This window comes from Lissotriton vulgaris, chromosome 2_1, assembly GCF_964263255.1.
Source record: "Lissotriton vulgaris chromosome 2_1, aLisVul1.2, whole genome shotgun sequence".
Classification (NCBI taxonomy): Eukaryota; Metazoa; Chordata; class Amphibia; order Caudata; family Salamandridae; genus Lissotriton; species Lissotriton vulgaris.
The window spans coordinates 752,700,741-752,724,083 of NC_141687.1; the positions used below are offsets into that span (position 1 = coordinate 752,700,741).

The 23,343-nt window shown below is 42.7% G+C and overlaps 1 protein-coding gene across 1 annotated transcript in view; it reads right to left on the reverse strand.

Moving 5' to 3' along the window:
• Positions 1 to 517: 517 nt before the first annotated feature.
• USH1C (USH1 protein network component harmonin) overlaps positions 518 to 23,343 on the reverse strand; it is a 697,039-nt gene continuing 674,213 nt past the window's right edge. Inside the window, exon 28 of the mRNA XM_086954146.1 lies at positions 518 to 2,554. Coding sequence (XP_086810272.1) covers positions 2,542 to 2,554 — 13 coding nt within the window. The 3' untranslated portion in view covers positions 518 to 2,541. The remainder of the gene's footprint in view (positions 2,555 to 23,343) is intronic.

A 23,343-nucleotide genomic window follows, 5' to 3' on the forward strand; every position in this document is an offset into this window, starting at 1 on the left:
TTTGCCCAGGTTACTATTTGTGCAATCGTGCCCTGACCAGACCCCTAGCCTGCAGACTACAGAGGTTAATGTAAGAGGAGAAAAATGGCCAGTCTGGTCCTAGTAAAGTTTGAAATCCAGTTGCATGTGTTTGTTTGATTTTCTGCATAATGTTTCGGCTCCAGGTCCTGCAATGCAGGCCCAAGACTTCACGGTTCCATCGCAATTCATCTTCTGCAAGTCCTTCACATGTATTTCATTTTTGACACTCCGTAATCACCAACCAGCACTGGCAGTAGGTACTAACTATTGACCATATTTTTGAGGACCATTCTCAAAAATGGGTACATCTGCATTCAAAAAGGTTAACTATCCCTACCAGATTGCTGGTCAGAAATATATAAATATGATTTAAAGCACTTTGAACCATTTTGAAGTATTGTGAAGTATTTTGAAGTATTTGACTTCGCCAAACGAACAATAAAATACAAATGAGAATAAATAGAATAAATAGAAAACATGCAACATTGTTCTCTCATTTGGCACTATTTATTTTTAGAACACAAAGCTGCAAGGTAAACAAATAAAATGGTCTGAATGTATAGATAAACTATTTTTGTGTCATACTCGAGGAATATAAAATGTATTCAATTCAATGACAGTGCAATACAATTTAACGCATTATTGTGTCTGAACGTTTAAATGATAATCAAAGGACATTTGGTAAGCTTATAATATTGACAATAGATCTAACTCATAAACACAACCATTTAGAGTGTGCAAGCAAAGCCACATCCTGGATATGAGGTATTTAATTGCACAGATAAAAATTTATGTTTTACTAAAACAAAACAAAATCCTGCTCTTGGGTTTTACATTCAGACACACAAACAACACAACACCTATGTAGACCTGCAGTAAAGTGTCAAGTTATTGTAAATGGAAATCATCTTGAGGGGGGGAAAGGGTTCGTGGTATCTAAATACAAACTTGCAATTTAAATTAATTTTGCATAAATGTGAATTATTTGTACAGCCTGTTTGGTTGAGGGGAATTACTTGTGAATACTATTGGGATCCTAAACACTTGCTGCCTTTAAGGAACTAGGATTTCTCAGATTTTAGGTTAATTGAAGATGGTAAGGGATATAAAAAGATATCACATTTTGAGTGGATATGAATCCAGTGGTTGCTTACACACTGGAGGCATTGTTATAGCCAGGGCCATGGAATTATGTGGCATGGGAGGGTCAAATTGTGTGGCAAGTTTGAATAAATTATGCAGCAAGACGTAATTATGCAGTATAATGCAACACTTTGTGTGATAGTATTAATTCATTATTTTGTAATTTGTAAACTTGTTAACACTGTCTGAGCATTGGCGGCATCTCATTAGTACCAGTTCATCATGCAAATATAGCAGTAGGCAACAGTAAGGTAACCAGTCAACATTTACAAAGGGCTTACCACTGAGCGGTAACCTGTGTTGCTGCGTTTTTAGTAACTTTTGTACCGTTTGAGCTAGGATAATTTTTTTTATTATTAATGATGGATTATGTTGCTAATGCGGCAAATCTATAATTATGCGAAAATCTCCATGTCCGCAAAAGCGCATAATTCCAGTGGTACTGATTATAGTGTATTTTGTAACAAAGTATAAGGAGCAACTGTGAAAAATACGCTTCCTCGGTTCCTAAAACATAATAAAAAACTACTAATTGACACCAAAAGGACAAACCTTTGTACCCAATTAACTTCTCTTTATTTGTTTTGGCACGTCGTTTTCAATCGTTTGGGGCTTCGGTACATTTGGAAAGTCATTGAAAGGAGAACCTCTGTCTCTGTGACCAGCCCTCGTGAAATAACAATCTATTATATCTAGATTTCAGTTTGAAAATCTCAGTCACGATATTTATGGCAAAATCACGAGATTTTTCAGATTTCCATTGAATCAGGCCTCTTGTGATTCATTGAATACTTATTTATTATGAGCACATATGAAGTGAATTATTCCAGAATCCACCCTTGTAAGAAATGCAATGTTAGTTATTCAAAGGGAAGCTATCATTTACCCTCCTGAATGATTGGATGTACTTGCTTGAGTTTATATTGCCTTCAAAATCAACCTCACCTGCACCCTGCCAATCATGATTATTTCATTGTTTAAGCACAAGTTCACAAATTGGTCAACCATCAATTCAATATGCTGAGAATTAAAACAAATGTGAATATAAAATCTATGAAAAACAAGAATGCCTCAAACAATACCACTGTATTAGTATAATGATTATTCTGGCACTGGGATGTTTGAAAAAATGCATACGCATGAAACAACATTTGCTTCGATTGATACATTCTAGTACCTCAGAAATAAGTATGTCCTCTTTACACATTAAATGTTTTGCCAGGCAGAGTAGGATCTACAAAGATCAAAAGCTATACCAATAGGCAAAAATATGTTTGATAAATTCTCTTAAAGCAAAAACATTTTGGGAGTGTTCGTTTGTGAAAGGGTTTCTTGTAATCGTTCTTCTTTGTATACGTTGCCTGTGCTTGCTTCACATTAAAAAAATGTCCTGAAAAAAAGAAAAACATATATTTGTAACTTTTTGGTAATCCAAACGTCAACACAATACAAAATGGTAACTGGCTGTACTTACAAAAAGCAGAACTAAAGGAATAGGCTGCCCATAGAAAATATGCCATTCATAGGTATTAAGATGTAAACTTGAGGAGATGGTACTCCATGTGCACACCAAGCACTGTGAACTTAGAGTTAGATGTACAAATGCTGTTTGTAGTCCCAAACAACAGATTTGCAGAATCGGGCCATTTACACTCACCAAAATGCCTTTTGGTATGTACAAACCAAATAGTGCGATTCTGTAAAACTTTTTTGAGTCACAATTTGGGTTTGTGACTCAAAACTGATTTGATTTGGGAGGCACATGTTTCATATAGAAGCTGAATGGAATGTATTCATATTTTGTGACCGAAATACACAAGACAAAGTGAATAGTTGTCTCCTTTATTTCTGTTCGTGTAATGCTTTTTTGCATAAATATGTAATTGCCTATTGAATATCACCTGTTGGGATATTGTTTATTGCTCCTGCTCACAGAGCAGCACTGCCCATAAGGTCGCCCTCAGCCGAACATAAAATGGTAATAACTGAAAGTTATTTTAATTTTATGTTTCTGCTTCTTGCACTGCGAGAAAGCAGTAGGGTGACGCTCCTCTGCCCTAGTAAAGGATCTGCCCCTGGTGCAGGGGCGTAACACAGGACCCTGCAGCCCCTGCAGTGCGGGGGGCCCCAAGCTCCAAGGGTCCCCCTTGGCACTGCACTCTGGCCAGAGAGCTCCTAATTGAGCCAGGAGGGGGGCCCTCTTTGCACCGTGCAGGGAGGCCCCCTCAATTTTTGTTATGCCAGTGCCCTGGTGATAATGGGAGTATTCAATGTTCAAGTCTATTATTGGAAACCAAAGATTGAAAGACAAATTGCTGTCATTTTCCCGTTTTCATTTTAAAAGGCACAAGTATCTGGGATGGTAAAGCGTGCAAAATTGTTTTATAGGAATTAACAGAATTGTCGTCCCTTCCGCAATTCAACATATATGTTTTGTTTTGTTTTCTCTTGTAAACTGTACGGAGGTCATAGAATGGCTCATTTGGAAACACTTGAACTTCCAGCTTCAAAAAGTCTTAAATGAAAGAGATGGCAACTTTAGAGTTTCATTCCCTGATGAGTTTTATAAGTTTCAATCCAAGAACAAAATTGAATATATATTATACGGTCGCACTTTTATTACAGACTGGTTGAAATAAGCATACTGAACTGTCTGCCCTAAACCAATCAATTGTAGACAGAGATCGTGTACTGTAGAAAGTAACAAAAGGCGAAGAATCACAGCGTGTAAGCATATTTCAGCATTTTTACAATTGTGTTGTAAAGTGAAGAGACATTTGCAAGTCTCGTTTCAAGTCCCAGAGGGTCTTAAAATAGTTTTTTTTTAAATTACGCATGGAAGTGAATTAGAAGTGTGCAATTTTATTTTTATTTCAGAAAAGTGCTTGCTTCAATTCTACTTGAACTCATCAATAGGGTGCACCCAGAACGATATCCGCACAATTGGCTGGGTAACCAGTACACTATCAAAACCAACATAAGTGCCCCTCGTGCATCAAATAAATCTATTAATTAATTATGCATTTCATGTTATACATTTCAAAAACAGAGGAGAGAAATATTGTGATTATTCAATTCTTTAATGTGGAACAAAGTTTTAGCATACAAGTATCCTATTCATATCCCCTGTAGGGTTGGACAATTGAACTCCATCACGACTTCCTTCTAAAAAAGAGAACTACAAAAATACAACACATATGGACAGTTTAAAAAAAAAAATATATATATATATAGATATAGAAATCAATCACCCCACAGATTTGGAGGGAAAATACAGGAAGGGTTTTCCAAAACAAAATAAAGGTTTTCTCCATGGGGAACAAATGTGTATTCGCACAGTTGCTTCCATTCCCTCTGGTGCTTTAAAATATGCTATGTAGATTTCTGCATAGGCGACATATGAGCTACCCAGAGTGATAGACATGTCAAGTGATTTTTCAAGTACTATGCCTAGAGACCTGAAACTGTCTAAGGGGTCGATTATGATGTCGTTCGAAAGGCTCCAAATCGGGTCTTCTGATTCAGAACCCCTCTTTCAGACGATTCGGAAGGCTTTCCGAACAACTGATTATGATGTTCGGACAGCGGTCAGACTTTCCGACTTGGATCTGGATGGCATTCGAAGGAACAGTGTTGTTCGTAGCTGACTCGTACTGTTCTATGGACAGTGTCTCCGACTGAGCCCAGGAGAAAGGCTGCTCCAGGCCATGACTAGAGTAAATTACATACCTATTCCATGGTGGGAAGGTGTTGAATTTGAGTTTATCAATTTATTCGGATGTACAGATTTGGGGGTGCTCCAAACTTACAATGCAAACCACATCTTCTAAAGGCCACTTCCCAACCCTTTTGTGGGATTATTTTATTGAGAATTTCTTTGCAATAATAGAAGAGAAATACAGATTAGTAAATTCATTAACACTGGGTAGGATTCCTTTTGTGAAATTCTGGCAGATGTAAATGGAGACTTTTATAGCTGAAAATACCTTTTTGATTCAGGCCATATGAACTAAATATTGTGACCCTTTTCTATACTTCTGTATGTAATATTAAACATTACCTTTAACACATATCACAACAAAGGCATGCACAAGAATGATTTTGTGTATTTTTGCATTTGCGTGTGGTAGCATGTTAAGCAGCACATACCATCCTTGATTCTCCCTGTACTCCCACAAAAATACTGTCCAACCTCCACTCTCTGTCATATCCCGCATCCTGCAGTCACATTGAAGCACCACTCACCCTACTCGTCTGTAGGAACACTTTTTACCCTCCACTCACAAAGGCCTTCATTCCCCTTTATGACCCTCTGCTCCTTCCTGTCTTCTAGTGCATGTATATTTTTAACTGTTGAATACCCTGTTTATATTCTCCTATGAGGTTGAAATGTTGACGATCTTGATTGCTTTAAACTGTTGATAAAATACTGTAAAACTAGGATGCATATATGGATCGCCAATATGCCTGGGGATTTTATGTATGCTTTGGGGTCAAGCTATTCTACTGTACACCAATTTATTGTCACTTGAGCACCATTCATCTGCACTACATTGCTTTATTTTTGTATTCTTGGAGCACTTTTTGTGTATGAAAGATATGTATATTTTTTTAATTGTGCATATAAAACATTGAGCAATATTATTGACCTGTAAGACTGTATGTCTACATTTTAGATATGTTCTTAATTAAATAGCACTTTTCAAGCACTCGCTAATATTCTAAACATGATATAAACAAGTTTGCAAGACTAAGATTTGTTTTATTATATGATTACCAGTTTTTTTGGGACTAAAGAGCTAACCTGTTTTTTATTACTCGTGGTGTAGACTAATAACACACTGGGCTCTATTCACAAAGTCACATTTATGTTTGGAGATCTGCACACAGGTAGACTTCTGCCTACGCCTATGGAGAGATTTCTGCCTGGATGTTTTTCACGAATCCTTGTGGAAATATCCAACTAATGGTAGGATTTACAAGACTCCATCCCTGTAAACAAGACTCCTATGACTGAATTTATGACTGTACAGTTCCTATCAGTAACTTAGCAACCGTATGTATGCCTCTGTAGTGGAAAACTCTGAATTGAAAATCATAGAGAAACAGCATTCCACTGTCGTACATTATGCAGCTGACAAACAATCCTGCAAGCTCATAAATATAGCCCGCACAATTTCCATTACAAGCCATCAGCAAAACTATGGATTACACAATGAAATAAAGAACATTTTCAAAGCATCCTCGTTATTAATGGCACATTCTGTTGCTGATGGCTTTTAAGATATAATGTGAAGGATTTCAGGGTATCAAAGTCTGCTGCTCCAGTTGTCCGACCACCCTATTACGTGTTGGGCAGTCAGACTGCCCTGGATCACTGCCAGGGAACCACCTTTCCCTGGTAGTGGCGCGGCGGTTCTGAGGCAACCATATGCTTGGCGGGGCCACAGTGGTTCCGCCAAGCATGTTACAAGTTTCCTCTCTCCGCCATGGCACCACCACCTTTGAAGGAGGCACCACTGCAGGACCCAATGCCGTCTGCTCGCCAGACTACTTTTAAGTCGTAATCTGGCAGGCGGGTAGTGAGTCTTGGTGGTGCGGGAGAGTGGCGGCCCACCCCTTTCCTGCACCACTGAAACTTGGATCCTTGGAGTGCACCCAAAGCTGCCCGGTGTCCTCGGGCAAAAGGCAGCATTTTTTTTATAACATAAATATAACCCATACTTAGGCTCTGTCTTCTTTCCTTGAATTGTGTTAGTATGCTTGCTGACCTTGAAAACTTTTATAGTATCCAGGGTACAACATACCCCACTCATAAGGAAGAGGAACTTCAATGAGGAGGAGACCGACCTTACAGTTAATAACTTTGATGTTGATAATAACAGGAAAATACATGGCCTGCCTCCATACAAAATCAGTGGAGTACAGAAGGCGGCCATGTGGCAGAAGGTGATAAAAAAAGTGGCAGGACAAGAAGGGCCAGGTGAAGAAGAAGCTCTCCAGGATTCATGTGCTCATGACTCTCCCTGGAGGCGTATCCTAATTCTGTCTACTTCTCACTCACCTTGATGAATGTATCCTGTCTACCATGCACCCTGACGTGTGATATGGCCCACGTATTCTGGGGAATCCCAATGTCAGGCCAGGTAAGAAACAAAACTCCTGTACCAATCTACCATATTACTAATACCTACTTATGTCACACACCTCTCCCATGTTACTTAAACTCAGCTTTACCTGACATGTCTTATATTCTTATGGAACTCTAGATTCCATTTATACTGTATCCATATCGAGAACATTAGTAGCAAGAGCTGCAGCAGACGTAACCTCTACTGCGTCAAGTTGAAAATCAGGCCCCACCTTCAATCATATTCCTACCACTCACAATGCCACTACCACATTCTAAGGAACTGCGAATCTCTTCTTGTTATATGACAATACTGGCAGTAATATCTCATTATTATAAATGCCAGGATAAAATGCTCTCAACATATTCATGTGGTAATTTATAGGCTTCTATATTTCTCAAAGATACCGTCATATATTGTACTTTGATCGTCCTGTGTTGTCTGCCCATGTCTGAACTGCCACCACTTACTCTTCTGCTCTAACTCGTGTACCAACATGTGGACTGTCCACAAACAACAAAGGGATACGACAGTGGTGTCCGTAGTCAGCTGATGTCAACCTATGTAATATATAATTCCATTACATTGTATAGTTACCATGTTTTGCATGGTTGAAATACATTTTTTAATGGCTGAATTTACAAGTCAAATCCTGCTATCTTTGTGTTACTAAATACATCCTTACACTGAGCTGCTTTACATATCTGTAGATGTTCCTTATCATGAACTCTACCCACTCATGTCCCCATCTACCAGAATTAGTAAGTGCAATTTCAATTTATACTACCCATCATGTAAGTACTCAAAAAACTTTAGCAAAATGATTTTGAAGAGTTTCAAAAATGATTTACCTTAGATGTGGGAAGCCCTTGAGTGTGTGTATATGAGTGTACATAGCACCCCGGAATTACAAGACGTTGTATGGCAAACACTCACCAACCTAGGTGTCTTGCTTCATCATGGGGCTGCCACATTTGTCAGAAATGGTTAGAGTGATGAATGGGCTCCCTAGTTTACAGGGAGTACTTTTCTGAACAGAGGTGGGGATGCTTGGTCCAGTGTCTGAGCTAAAAATCTCAGGTTCATTCTGAATTATACTTCTGTATTACAGGAGGGCCAAAGAGATTAAAACAAAATGAGGATACATATGGTCATTATTCATAGATTGACATGTTATAGTTACAAACTGCCTCCAATCGGCTTTTATTAGTACCAAGATCCCTAGTTTTATATAAATGCCTCACTCGTACAGCATGCAGCAGTAATTCAATATTCATGCAATGGGCTAAGTATACTGGCTCTTTTCACGTTTTTGGAAAGGTAGTCCTATAGAGTATAAAATACAATAATCATATCCATGAGACAGAAACATAAAAGGCAAGTAGCCAAATATCTTAATGTTGTATGAACTTGTTTAGATGCCACTGGAAAACACACAAGAGGCGTACACATCAAACTAAATAGCAAGTGTGTGTCAAATGTCTAGAGTCTCAATATATAGTTCTTATCCTACATTAAGGGGATATGTGCCACGTGGAAGAACGCACAATTGGGAACATTGTAGTCACACTCTGAAAGGGTGAAATGATGGGTTTTCAATGAAGATATTATCAATTTAAAAGTACCCAGTTAAATCAGTGGCCTAAAACTTACTTCATCAAAGATTTCGCCCTGTTCAGTACCTTTACTGTCGTTTGTTTCCTCCAGATATTGCAAACTGGAGGAGCGCTTGAACCTTTATGGAGTCTTGTGAAGAGCAGTGATCCCAATGCGTGTGACGAGATGTTTGCGCAATGAGTCCACATGTTTCATCGCGCAGTGCAGGCAACAAGGGATTCGTAGTACAATCCCTGGACCGTACCCCCATGCACAGCATTTGGCAGTACATGGCAAAATTGTGTCTATGTGCAGGCTAGATATGACTTTGCTTTGGTATTAAAACATTCCACACTAAATGGCTCATTAGCACCAGTTGTAATAAATGTATGCTTATTGCATTATTGTTTAGGTATTCATGGGACTGTAATAATGATTTTATACCTCCAAAAGGAGTGTGCGGTTTCACAAAAGGAGTGGGTATTTGGCATTATGATACAAAGGTGCCATTGGAGAATGTAAATATAATATTTATTACGCTTATTGCATATGCAACTACAATTCTGATTTCATTATACCCCCTTGCGGATAATGTGCTATCACATATAGAATGTGTAGTCAAAGTGACCTGTCTGGCAGTACAATCCCACAATTACTTTCCAATTGATGACATGCCTAGGCGCTATTGAGGTGGAAAGAGAAAGAACTAAGTAAACTTGAGTCTAGATACAGAATGGAACTGGAGAGCAAGTCCCTAGGTGGCTGAAGATTTGTACGCGTATTTATAATGCCATGCCCTTTAATGGACTCCTGCTACTTTGTTGGATAGGTACATACATAATGTCAGTGTTGCAGTGATTATAAGATATGGAGTCACTGATTTGAAACCATTTGAGATCTATCTCCCACTTGGGATTAATATACTGGTTATACATTGTTTAAAAACATTTAACAGTGCCCTTAATGAATTCTCTAATACTTTCTATTGTTAATTTATCGGTGTCCTATTGTGCATGGTATTTCATTGCTACAGCAATTCTTGCATGATGTGAAATATGCATGAATTATTATTTATTAAATCTAACCGATTGTGAAATGTTGTTTGTATATATTTATTTGATTGTTTGCAATTATCATGTGCATTGTGCACTTAGTAGTTCTTGGAACTGGCGCTACGTGTAGTATTTATTTTAGTTTCATGGTTGGGCCATCATGTGAGCATGTGTTAGATCTTACAGCCTTTAGGTTGTCTTCCCCTAACATTTTTGCCCATTCACCTCCAAATTTGCTGAATTATTTTAGTTTACCCTAAAAATCTGAGCACTTTATCACTGAAAGCCAGTGCTAAAGTGCTTGTGCTTCTCCAATAAAACATGGTTTGATTAACTTATCCGTAATGGGTATATTCAGTTTATCTACAAGTCCCCAGTGGAGTGCACTACCTGTGCCCAGGGCATATACACGAAATACTACTAGTGGGCCTGCAGCACTTATTGTGCCACCTACACAAGTAGCAGTTTAAACATGTCTAGGCCTGTCAATGCAGAGCTGATGTATGAAGTTTGCATTGCCATGTCGACATGGTGTTTTTAAACCCCTCGCTAAGCCTTGAACTTCCCTTTTATTACTTGTAAGTCACCCCTAAAGTAGGTCCTAGATAGCCCATTGGGCAGGGTACTGTGTAATTAAAAGGTAGGACATGTACTTTTAAGTTTTGCATGTCCTGGTAGTGTAAAACACCCAGAAGTGTTTTCCACTACTGTGAGACCTACCCTTCTCATAGGTTGACATTAGGCATTCCTCAGTATACTTATAAGCTGTAATTCCTGATTGAGAAGAAGTAGATCTGTCATATTTCATATAATCGGAATGGTACATCCTCTTTACTGGTAAACATGAAATAGTGACTACCCCACTTTTAGAAAGATGGCCTTTTTCTGCTCTTAGCCTTGTGGACATGCAGCCTGTCTCCAATACACCTCTGGGGTGGGTGACAGCTGGACTTTGTGCATTCCCTCTAGACAGCCAAACAGAAAGGGTGATTAGATGTGACTGAGTGGCCATCCACACCCTGATGGGCCATCCTGGGCAGGAGGAGAGGCCAGAGATGAAATTTACACCTGAATAGGTTATGTTATGTTAATAAAATTTGTACAGCGCACAAATACCTTCAGGTGTCTTGGCGCTTCCCGTGTAACATACTGTGCTAAGTGCTACTACTGCTGAAAGAGCCAGGTCTTCAACAGTTGCCTAAATTCAAGAAGGGGGGGAATTTTTCTAAGATGTGAACGGGAGGGAGTTTTATTCTTTGATGGTGTTAAAGGTAAGACTCCTCCCCCCAAATTCATCTTTTTAATCCTAACTGGCTGCAACAAATGTGCATTAGCTGAATGCAGATTTCTGTTTGGAGAAGACCATCTGAACAGGTCCTTTAAAAATGTTGTCCCTTCTTTGTGTAGTGCCTTTTGTGCCATGCAGAGAGTCTTAAATTGTATCCGCTTGCAGACTGGCAGCCAATGGAGTTCTCGCAGTGCTGATCTGACAGACTGATATTTTGGAATATCCACAATCAGTCTTGCAGCCGCGTTTTGCACTGCCTGTAACTTCCTAAGGAGGTTGGATTGCGCCTTAATGAACAATCAATTTCAATAGGCAAGTTTAGAAAACGTTTCTGCAAGGTTTGTGAATAAAAGGCAACATTTTCCCAATAGTCTTAATCATAAAAAATGAAGAAGACACAACCTTAGAGACTTGAGCTTTAAAACTAAGCTTTTCATCTATGCTAACCCCGAGATTTTTTGCTTTAACTACCGGTGTAGGGGGAGGCCAAGATTGTCTGGACACCAAGCTGGGGACCAAGGAGGAAAGAGGTTTCCGAACATAATCACCTCAGTTTTGCTTGAGTTTAATTTCAAGCAATGAGTGCTCATCCAGTGGCTTAAGGATAGCATACAGTCATGACGTTTTAACAAGTGATTAATGTCCTTATCCACCGTTGAGATCACCAACTGGGTCTCGTCGGTATAGGATGTCGGAATCAGGTTAAAGCTTCTTATCAGTGGTGCTAATTCTGCTACATAGATATTAAAAAGTGTAGGGCTCAATGATGAGCCCTGTGGAACACCACATGGGAGAGAAAAAGGTGTTGACTTAAATTTGCCCAAATGAACTGATTGGGTCCTCTCCGATAAGAACAATGTCAACAGGGCAAGGGCTTTACCTCCTATCCCAGTTTCTTGTAGACAGTGAACCAGAAGAGTATGATCTACTTTATCAAATGCAGCGGATAGGTCAAGCAGCACCAAGGCTGCTGACCCACCTGCTGTCTAGCGAGGAGCGGATTTCTTCTGTGGTCTTAATCAGAGCTGATTCGGTACTGTGGTTCGCTCTAAAGCCAATCTGGCTATGATCTAAAATCTGATTGTTGAGAGTTCCGCATTCATGGTCTTCTCAATTATCTTGGCCGGAAGTGGGATTCTCGAGATAGGATGATATTTAGCTGCATCAGATACCTCCAGATTGTTTTTTTTTTTAGAAGAGGCAGGATACAGGCCTGCTTCCACACAGGGAAAAGATCCTTGTTCTATCATCTGGTTGAATATCTTGGATAGTAGACCAATAAGATTGCAAATATTTTGTAAAATTTTGGGAGGGCAAGGATCTTCCGGAGAACCTGACCTAGCCATGGAGATTAAATTAATGATTTGCACAGGAGAGGTCAGTGAGAAGGTAAAAAAATAAGTATTTTCACTAATTCCTTGTACAGATTTTTTACCATTTGATGTAGAATGAGTAAACTGATCATTGATTTGGCCTACCTTTGATATAAAGGAGAGAGAGCTAAAGCATCACAAAATTCTTGATTAAAACTCGTAGAATCTTCTTTTTTTAATTGTGGTTAAGTTTTTCATGGTGCAAAATAATTCTTTACTGGAACAACTAGCATTTTCTATTCTATCTTTGCTGTGTAGTAAAGAGTTTTCTCTTCAATCAGCTTTTTTTTTTTTAAATCTGAGAGCATGGATTTATATCTGTTTTGTTCTAAAAGTTCATAATATTATTTTTTTGTAAGTCTTTTTATTTGCCAAAAGAAAAACGTTGGTCATTACACATATATATTTACAGCCATTGTAGTGTTGCATTCACAGATTCTTGTACAAGTATACTTCTCCAGATATCATTATACACAGGATGGCAGTAGTACCTGGATCATTACGGCGTTAAAGGTTCGTCAAGGGAGGGGATCCCACGGGGTTCACACAGGTTTCCACGGTACTCATTCCATTTTGACCAAATTGCCACCCATTTCCTGGGACACCCTGGGCCACATAGACTGTGTTCTCTTGCAACAAACATGTGTTCATATCGTTCTTCCATGCACTTATCATTGGAGGTGTATCTGCTCCCCACAGGCGTGCTATTTTGCGCTTAGCAATTACCTGTCCGAGTGTCGTCCATATTCTGCATTTTGCAGACAAGTCCGTGGGCTCCCAGATGTTCAAGAGACACCTTTTAATTTCGGGTCGCAAGTCGACCCCCCAGACAGTCTGCATACAGTTGTGTACCCGCTTCCAGTAGTCTTGTATTAGAGGCCATTCCCATACTATGTGAAGGAATATCCCCACCTCCCCACACTGTCTCCTACAAAGCCCGTCCTCGCTCCTACCCATCAGTACTAGCCGTGTACACGAAATGTAAATCCGGTGTAATATTTTTAGTTGTGTCAGCCTCAGTTTTGCTGATATCGCTACTTCTTTAGGGGAGGAAAGCGCCTCCCTCCATTCCTCAACATCAATCTCCAGACCGACATTCTCCCATTTTCTTCTAAGTGTGAGCAGGGTGTCAGGGGTGTGATGTATGAGTTTTTTATATGTGAGGGAGATAGCCCTCTCTGGCAAATGGGCATCAAGCAGTCTGTCTTCTAGAGGGGAGGCCTCCGGGAGCATTGTTCCAGGTGAAATGTTGGACTGGAGAGAGGGCCTGATTTTTATGTAACGAAAGTACTCGGTTTGCGCTAAGTCATACGTTTGCTGTAGTGAGGCAAATGTCACCATTCCCTTGGGTCCCCATAGGTCTTTTATACAGGAGTTCCCTATCAAATCCCAACTGCGAAACCCTTTTGTACGACCCAGTGTACCCAGCCTTTCAGAAACCGAGAGCGGGGTAGCCAACGTGAGTTTGTCCACCCATCCTAGTTTGGGGCTGACAATGTGCCAAAATTGGACAGAGTGCCTTGTAGGTCCTGTGAGGGGGTACTTGTTAGGTTTAGAATAGAGCGCAGCCTCGAAGTTTCCTCCCTGGAGTAGCCACCTGTCCATCCCATACCCGGGGTTGTTCCCACCACTAAGCATGCTCTGATTTACGGCCCAGAGGTGTGCTGCCCAGTAGTACTTTCGGATGTCCGGGAGTGCTATACCCCCATCGTACCATCATAGTGTGAGTTTCTGGAGCGATATGCACGGTGTTCCATCCCACAACAGGTCTTTCTGAGTGGCCTCAATATCTATAAGGTATTTATGTGGGGCTAAATCTGGCTAGTTCTGGAGGGCATACAAAAAACTTGGTAGCGCCATCATCTTAAAACGAGCTGCCCGACCCAGTAGAGACAGCGGGAGCCTTTTCCAACTGGTGGTGTCCCTGTTGAATCTCTGCAGAGGTGGTAAGAGATTTCTCTCGTATCGAGACGTCTCGATCCTCGTGAAAAAGATTCCAAGATACTTCAACCCCTCCGTGACCATCTTGATTGGGCAGTCACGAGGTATCGACTGGGGGGGGGGGTGCCATGTAGGACGTATAGTAGTGATTTCCGCCAGTTGATGCTGTAACCCTGTAACCTGAGTTTTTCCCAAAAGTGGTAAAAATGTCTAGGGCGACTCTTAGGGATCTGGAGGGGGAGGCGAGGTACAAGAGGATATCATCCGTATATAGCAGAATCCGGTCCTCCAAGCCATCCGCCCATCTGAGCCCCCATAATGAGAGGTCCTGACGTATCCCTCTTTCTAGTGTGAACATTTCTGAGATCTTGTTGTTCTCGACCACCTAGGCTAATGGCTCAGTGTAGAGGAGGCGCATCCAAGCAATGAAGTTAGGACCGAAGCCCATCTTCTTGTGGACCGCTATCATATAAGGCCATTCCAGCATGTCGAATGCCATAGTGGCATCCAACGAGACCACCACTGCGTCTTCCTGGATCGTGTGGCAGCGTCCTAGTACTCTGTGGAGTCATCGCAGGTTGAGCACAGTGTTTCGGTGAGACATAAAGCCCGATTGGTCTAGGTGGATCAGCTTGGTAACTATAGGCTTTATCCTATTTGCGAGGAGCTTAGCGAGAAAAGTTCATAATCTTTATGCCAAATCCTTTCTTGCCTTCTGCAAGCCTGTTTGTCTATCCTCAAGGCTTAAGAAAACCAAGGTGCAGAAGGTGATTTCCTATTTTTATTGATCTGCATACTAGGGGCTAGATTTGCAAAACTGGTCCCAAGCCAGAGGGTATATTTTTGGGCTGAGATTTCTACATCCTTCTCTGCCTCCTGTTCACTTTTTGCAAGCTCGTTGACCAAAGTTGTATGGTCAATTTTTTGCCATGCTCTGCCTATAATCTTTACATTTGTATTATTTAGGCTATTACTTTGTAGAGCTTGTATTTGAAAAGAATGGCTTGATGTTCCAACCAAATTAACGGGAGAGTAGTTACGTTAGAGATGGCCAGATTATTGGTGAACAAGCCATCCGGGGTGTGACCTGCCGTATGTGTGGCACCCCGGATGAACTGACTGAGGCCATACTCGGATGTTATATCTAGTATTTCCTCAGTGTCTCTGTCATCAGTTGTTTCTAGGTGGAAGTTCATGTCACCTAGAATTGTAAAGAAATTCGACTGAAGACTAAGCTCTAGCAAAGAGTGGAAGTTAACTATTATTATTATTATTTGGAGCTTATAAAGTGCACAGCTACCCCCGTTGGGGGTGTTCCGGCGCTACAGATTGCAAGCTAGCAGAAAGGTTACTCGGGGATGGTAAATAACCACGTTTTGAGTTTGCGTCGGAACATAGGCTCTTAGTCAATGAACCTAAGGTCCAGTGGGAGGCTGTTCCAGAGTCTAGCTGTGACTACTGCGAATGCTCTGCCCCCACTCCTGGCAAGGCGAAATCTGGGAATCATCAGAAGGCGTAGACTATTTGATCGTAAAGATCTGACAGACTGAGAAAGTATAAGTCTCTTACGCAAATAGCCAGGACCTAACCCATTAAGGGCGCGAAATGCTAAGATCAAAGCTTTGAACTGAATGCGGCGGGCAATGGGAAGCAAGTGAAGTTTTTTCCGATACGAGGCAACCGATTGACGAAGTGGAATATTACCAATTAGCCGCGCAGCGGCATTTTGCACAACTAGAAAGTCAGATCTAGGGCCTGGAGGGCAATAGATCAGGAGACCTTTAAAAGACTCTTGACCAGAGGAAGTGATTTTAAAAAGCTGGGCTTCACTGTCGGGTGTGTCTATTTCTGAACAAAAAGAACTTAATTCCGCGTTATGTATCAAAGCCAATCCACCGCCTCTTTTTAGCTGCCTGTCTAATCTAAAAATACTGTAGCCTTGTGGCGTTGCTATGTTAAAATCAGAGTCTGATGAGTCATCACCCCAAGTTTCTGTAACAAATAATACATCAATTTTATAGTCTGTAATAAAGTCACCAATTTCCTATTTGTGTCTGACTAAAGATCTGGCATTGATAAGCGCTAGTTGTAGAAAATCTGGTAATTTGCTATCCCAACCTGGACATAGGGAGTGCTCAGGTTTTGTTATGTGTTTACAATTCAACTGATAGCATTTCTTGTGCAATGGCAGACGTAAAAGCAAAATGCTCTTACCTGAATATAAAATCAAAGCTTTATTTAGCGCGCAAGAGGCAGGGTTCCTGGCCCTCGGCCCGGCGTGGACAGGCGCATATGGGCTTGGCTTTGGCGCGCCTGTTAGGCGCATCCGCTGCACGTCGGTTCCAGCGTGGCCCTAAATAGGAAACTCCCAAGACTAGAGCGCTAACCGCCGGAAGTGGATATGCAAAGTGAAAGCCTCGCAATGAATCTGAAATGAGGTTCTGCCCTCCGCAGCAATCGGTACAGACTGTGGCAGACCAGAAGCCTCCCTACTGGATTACAGGTGAATACCAAAGGACACGTTAATTACAAGATTAAAAACCTTATCAAGAACGTAAAGGCTGAAAATGAATTAACAACTTTACAGGGTTGAGATATGTGCACAACAAGCAGGTAGCAGCATTCCAAACATTAGGAAATGATTGGTGAGAGCCCTGTGCAAATTACAGCATGCCATAGTTTGGCAGCAGCAATAGGAGACCGCTGCATTGCCATTCCAGTGTGGCCCTAAATAGGAAACTCCCAAGACTAGAGCGCTAACTTCCGGACGTGGATACGCGAAGTGAAAGCGTCGCAATGAATCTGAAATTATGTTCTTCCCTCTGCAGCAACCAGTACAGACCGTAGTGGAACGGGGAAGCCTCCCTACTAGATTACAGGTGAATATCACAGGGCACTTTTAATAACATGTTAATAAACAGATTAAAAACCTTATCAAGAACGTAATGGCTGAAAAGGACAGGTTTTATCCTGTCCCCACACAAAGTGCTACATACCCCCCTGTAGTGAGTTTAGAGTCAGACATAGAAGGGAGGACCTCTGAGCACTTCAAATCCCCTCTGTAAAGTCACCTCCACTTCAAAGATACAACTAGATATAAGCACTGGGTCTCTGACCCCACCAAATCAGACACTACTGTACCTGTAAAGAAATTCTGCCAGGAGGAAGGACCGCTATGCTACTACAAAAACATTCACTCTGCTGGACTGCTGCTTTGGTAGAACTGCTTTTATGCTGTACTGCCCTACTGCCTGTCACCCTCTGCCCTGCTGAGGAAGGACTAGACCCATCTCACTTGAACCCAGAGTGACTCCAAGGGCATGCTGGTTTGCCCCCAGTTCTAAGTCTCAGGGACATCACAGACTTTTCATCACCCTACAACAGCACCTGGACTTTGCTTGCTGCATATTTTGCCCGGCCAAGTAGTGCCAATTAAGTCCTGGAGCCTTGGAAGTGGGTATAAAGTGCTGCAACTACTGAAATCCACACATCATAGCATTGAGCCAATGGGAACCGGAACATTTCCCTCGACGACGATGCATTGCCGCAGCTGCACAGACTGCGTACCTTGCATCAACATCTGCGCATTTATTCCAGGTTCTGATGCATCATTTTGTAATGTTCGCATTGCCTAGAATCCAGTGGTTCAACGTTAACGTATCACTTCTGTGCTCCTCGCATCTCAACTCTCAACCAATCTTTGATGTTGTGCAGTTTGGAACTGACGCATCACCTAACACAAAAGAATCAATGACCATGCATCGCCTCCCTTGCTCTTCGCATCATCTTTGACATTGTCACATCCAAGGTACTGTTTTTAGAGGGCCAAGGTTGGTCCCTGTATCCAGCCTGCGCTCAATGGTGGTCCAGTGATTTTGCTGGTCAAGCACAACCAGATGTCCCCGGTTGGTGCCTTAAGCACTATACTTCCATGTATTCTTTCAAATTAATTACTCCAGTTATACTTATTGGATTTTTGTCATTTTGGTCTTATTTTGTTCATAGGAGTGTAAACTATTTGTCTAACTTTGTGTGGAGTCTTTTTGTGGTGTCATCAGTGTGCAACTGTTTGAACTGTTGCACAAATATTTTGCACATTGCCTCTTACATTAAGGCTGACTGCCCTCTGCCAAGCTACCAAAGGGTGAGCACAGGTTGATTAATGGTGTGTATCAGACATACCCTGACTAGGATTGTGGTTCATGCTTGGACTGGGTGCATGCCTCTACCAGCCAGAAACCCAATTTCTAACACTGGTGATCAGTGGTGAGGATGGTACTTGTGTTTGTGCAGTGCCATACAGTGACTTAGTGTACATCACTACTCCATTTCTATACCAACTCCAGCCAATTCTCCCTATTTGACATTTTTGATTTTTCCAAAGTTTTCCCTATTGTTTTTTGTTTTTTGAGTCTGTGACCTCACCTGCCAGGATGGAGGTTGAACTGGCCAACTTAAGAGAGTGACACTGTGGCCCAGCTCAAGGGATTCTGCTAAAAGCAGAGGTTGTTTACCAAAGGGAGTGCCAAGGAACAAAAGCTTCAAACAGCTTTGAGAGCCAGGACCATATAGATAATGAAGAGGAAGGATTAGGATTTGAGAATGAAATAGAAGAAGACCTGCAGGATGGTCTTGACATGTATTGGGAAGGGAGGGAACATCCTCCCAGGACTGGAAGGCCAGCCATGTGCAGGAGAAGTTTGTCATCTAGGAACTTGCCCCCAGAGGAACTAGACGACAGGAGGGAGGAAAGGAAGCTCTAGCAAAATTAGGGAAAGAGCAAAGGCTTGCCAAATTGGAGCAGGAGCAAGCTCTAGAACAGAAGAGGCTGGCTTTGGATGAAATGAGAATGACCTTGTGCCCATTCACCAGCCTACGTCACGGACAAGCCGCGCTGGATTTGGCCCCAGCGGCGCGAGTTGCCTAGCAACCAGGAGGCTCGTCCTCCTGAAGCCGCATCAAGAAGAAGTGCAGCGAAGGCGTCTCCTAGCAACAAAGGCTTCCTCACAATCAGTATCGAGGACGGACCCGGACCAGAAGCCATGGAGCGCCGCCAAGGAGAGAGCTGCCCCGTCGGAAGATCAGTGCAGACCCACCTCCACATTCAGAAAGGTAACCGGAGCTAGCGCAGAGGGGAATTGTGTTTGAATGCCCTGCTTGGGGGCCGCCTAGAAAGACGTTGAAGTCTGCGTGTGCCTGACGCGCGCCCGCACATTGAAGAAGGGGGTGATTTCAAGTGAAGCGGGACAATATTTAAGGACAGCGTCCTTTTTGTTACTAGTACGCATCCAAGCATTTGCGAGGGGTAAATTCCTGATTTTAAAGTGAGCACAAGAGTACTGCACATTCCGTGCTACAGCGGGGGCGTTTTATCGCCAAGGACAGCGTGTTTGCAGTGATACTCCTTATGCCAGGAGAGTAATTATTGAGAGGCACATTATCAATGTTTTTTTCAAGTAACTGTCTCCCTCCAGCCACAAGGGCTCACAGCCGTACTGAGCCTACAAGTGTTTTTGTGCTTACTAGTACATTTTGAGAAAGAGAACATTACTAAACTGAACTTCTTCCACAAGAAAACATTTCTGAAGACAAGATTGATTGTGTACGTAATTTGTATGTCGTTTTGACTCTGCCTAATCCAGATCAAGTGATTTATATTTTTATAAATAACTTGTGTAGTGTCCTTTTGTGGTGTTTCATTATATTACTGTGAGTGTTGGTACAAATACTTTACACATTGCCTTGGGGATAAGCCTGTCTGCTCATGCCAAGCTACTGAGGGGGCGAGCAAGGGTTATCAACAGTGTGTATCCCCCTTACCTTGACTAGAAGTAAGAGTCCCTATTTGGACAAAGGTACTTACCTCTGCCAACTAGAGACCCCCAGATCTAACAGCAGGGGAAAGGGTTCCGTTACCAATCTGGCCATCAGGGAACCAGAAAAAGAACTTCCCTGACAAGAGTCAGACAAAAACTCCCAAATGTTATGGGTGCTTCGAGTCTGAACATTACAAGGGGGATCCCAAATGCTCATAAAGAACACAGACTCCCACTGGAGGTAGGACATCAGGGGCGCCAGGTACAGTGCTTATGGAGGATTTTGTTCCAGTAAGTGGTAGAGAGCTCAGTGAGGTCACCCAACTGTCCCTATATGACATTTGTATGACATTGCGATGGTTCCTAAAACCCATGTGCCTTCCAACACTAAAAGGTATGGTGACCATTAATGGGCAATATGTTGACATTCTGAAGGACACAAGAGGCAGCATGACTATGGTAGGTTGTCTGCTGGTGGCCCCAGAACAAGTTATACCCAATGCATTGCACCAGGTTGTGGTGGCTGAAAATCATGAGACTCCCTGTCCAGTGGCACTTGTTCCATTTGAGTGGCAGGGGCAGTCTCAGTTATTGTTGAAGTTGCTGTGAGACCTGCCATGCGTGTGGACCGTTTGTTAAGGAATGTTCTTGAGCACACTTCCGGGACGGAAGTGGAGCTCAAGTCACTCCAGGAAATTTAAGTGTTGCCTGAGTACATATGTGCTAGAACTAGGTCCATGGCTGCCCATGAAGGGAGGCAAGGAGGTCTGGAGGCTGGAAAAATGGCACAGACAGCTGTCAAAAGAGCGAAGGGCAAGGGGCATGGGAAAACAGTCCCTGAATGTCTGCCGGCTGAGGTGATGGGACATCAGAGGAGGCCGTCAAGGAGCCCAGTGAGGAGGACACTGCCTCCCTTGGTGACATGCCTGAACTTGCTGGATAGCATGTGGAGGGAGGACCCACCAGGGAGGAGTTCTGAAAGGCACACAGAGAGTGCTAAACCCTTGAGGGCATGAGGCAATAGGCTGAAGCCAACACAGCAGTTGATGCCTCTGGGAATCACTGCATTTACTGGGAGGGAAATCTTCTATATAGTGGGCCTGAAGCACGTGTGCATGAGGCAACAAGGGCACTGGTCATTCCCAATGATACAGAGCCTTCCTACTGGAGCTGGCTCATGAGAGGATTGTTTCTGGGCCAACAGCTACATTTCAGCCAAATGTGGTGTCCTTCCGTCCAGCGGTTCAGGCTGTAGATGTGACTAAAATCTCTATGGAAGTTGACATTGGAGAAAAACTTTTAACAGCCACCTTTTTCTTGGCCCACTCTTGATGATCACCCCCAAACAAGAATCACTGGGCAAGTTTTTGGGGGAAATTTCATGAAGACTTGTCAAACAGCCCCAAAGATGTAGACAAGTAAAAAAACATTATGTATATGTGCATTCATATATATTAATATATATATATCCACAAACAAGCTCCTGATTGAAGCAGACACCACCTGCAGTTTGCAATATTTCATTGATCTGCCTTGGTCACATGACATGCACGCATGCTGACAACACATTCATGTTTTTTGAATCATAGACTTTGAAACAGGACTCGCGTCAAGAAGCGCATACATCACATATGCGTAAAAAACACATTATTGCCATAGAATCACTTTTTACATTTGCTATTGATTCTAATCACTCTGACTTTGTTTGCAGTTAATATTCGCAGAAAAGGGATAAGGGGCAGCAAAACAGAGCAGCAGGGGCCACACGCCGAAACTGCAGCACACACACATAACATGCAGAGCACATTAACACTGACAACAATGTGGCAAAAACTGCAACATGTTCACAACAGAACACAGGACACAACTTGTGCCGACTGGGTGTAAACACTGGCAAATCACTAGTGGCATTGAAGGGTAATGTGAGATGATGATGTAGGAGTACAAACACACACACGTCTGTTGTTGAAATGTCCACTGTCCCCAATCAAATAGGCAGCTCCTCCCAAACAGCCACGATGTACACAGTCATGTAGTCTGTATGTAAACATGTACAATGCGACAATACACATGAGCACACATTGTTAAACTGCATCTCCCCTTCACATTGCAGAGGGACAATCAACACCTCCTGCAGAGCATCCCAAACCTCTCTTCTCTGATGACAAAGAGGACTACCACAGCTTCAACTTTGAAGCCCTCCAAGAGTTCCTTGACTGTCTCCGCAGCCCACCTCCAGGAGCGGGGCAGCCAAGCTGCAACGAGGACACCCCACCCCCTGCACATACCACACAGCAGGCAGCACCCACCACCGCGGTTGCCTCCCAGGACCCCCACAGAGAACACATGGCCTTCCAATGCTGTGTGTTGGGATGCCAGGAGCAGCTGGCTGAACAGGTGCGGGTGGGCTTTGACCGCATGGCACACAAACTAGACGCCATACATGGTTGTCAAAGTCCTATCAGGGACCACTCACAGTCCCTAACGGACACTCACAGTCTGCTCTATACTCTCCAATGAACCATGGCTGACATTGCCTGTCTGTCTAGTCAGAGTTGCTCTAGCGAGCTCTCCCAGGATGTGGGAAACATGCGGAGGCTCATGGAGACCATTGAGCGGGCCAATGTGGAAAGTGCGGCTGCATGGCTGGGTTCCTCAATGGCCTGAGCCAGAGGACAGCGGGGGCCTACCACCATGTGGCGTCGCCTCGCGGGTCACAGAGGTAGTGGCACCTCATGGGCTGAGCGGGTGTGCAGCCTGCGATGATGCCCTGTGCAGTGGTATGCCCTCTGCCATGGCAAAATCAAGACCCTGCATCAAAAGTTAGACCTGGTGGCCTGCGGAGCGGAGCTGCATGATGTGGAGGGGGCCATGTCCATGGGTCCCAGGCCCTCTTTTCTACACACTGGTGGCGGAAGGTGAGCAGTGAGGCATGGGTGTGCAGGGACGGGCATGCACTTCTGCGCAGCAAGAGCGGCTGGG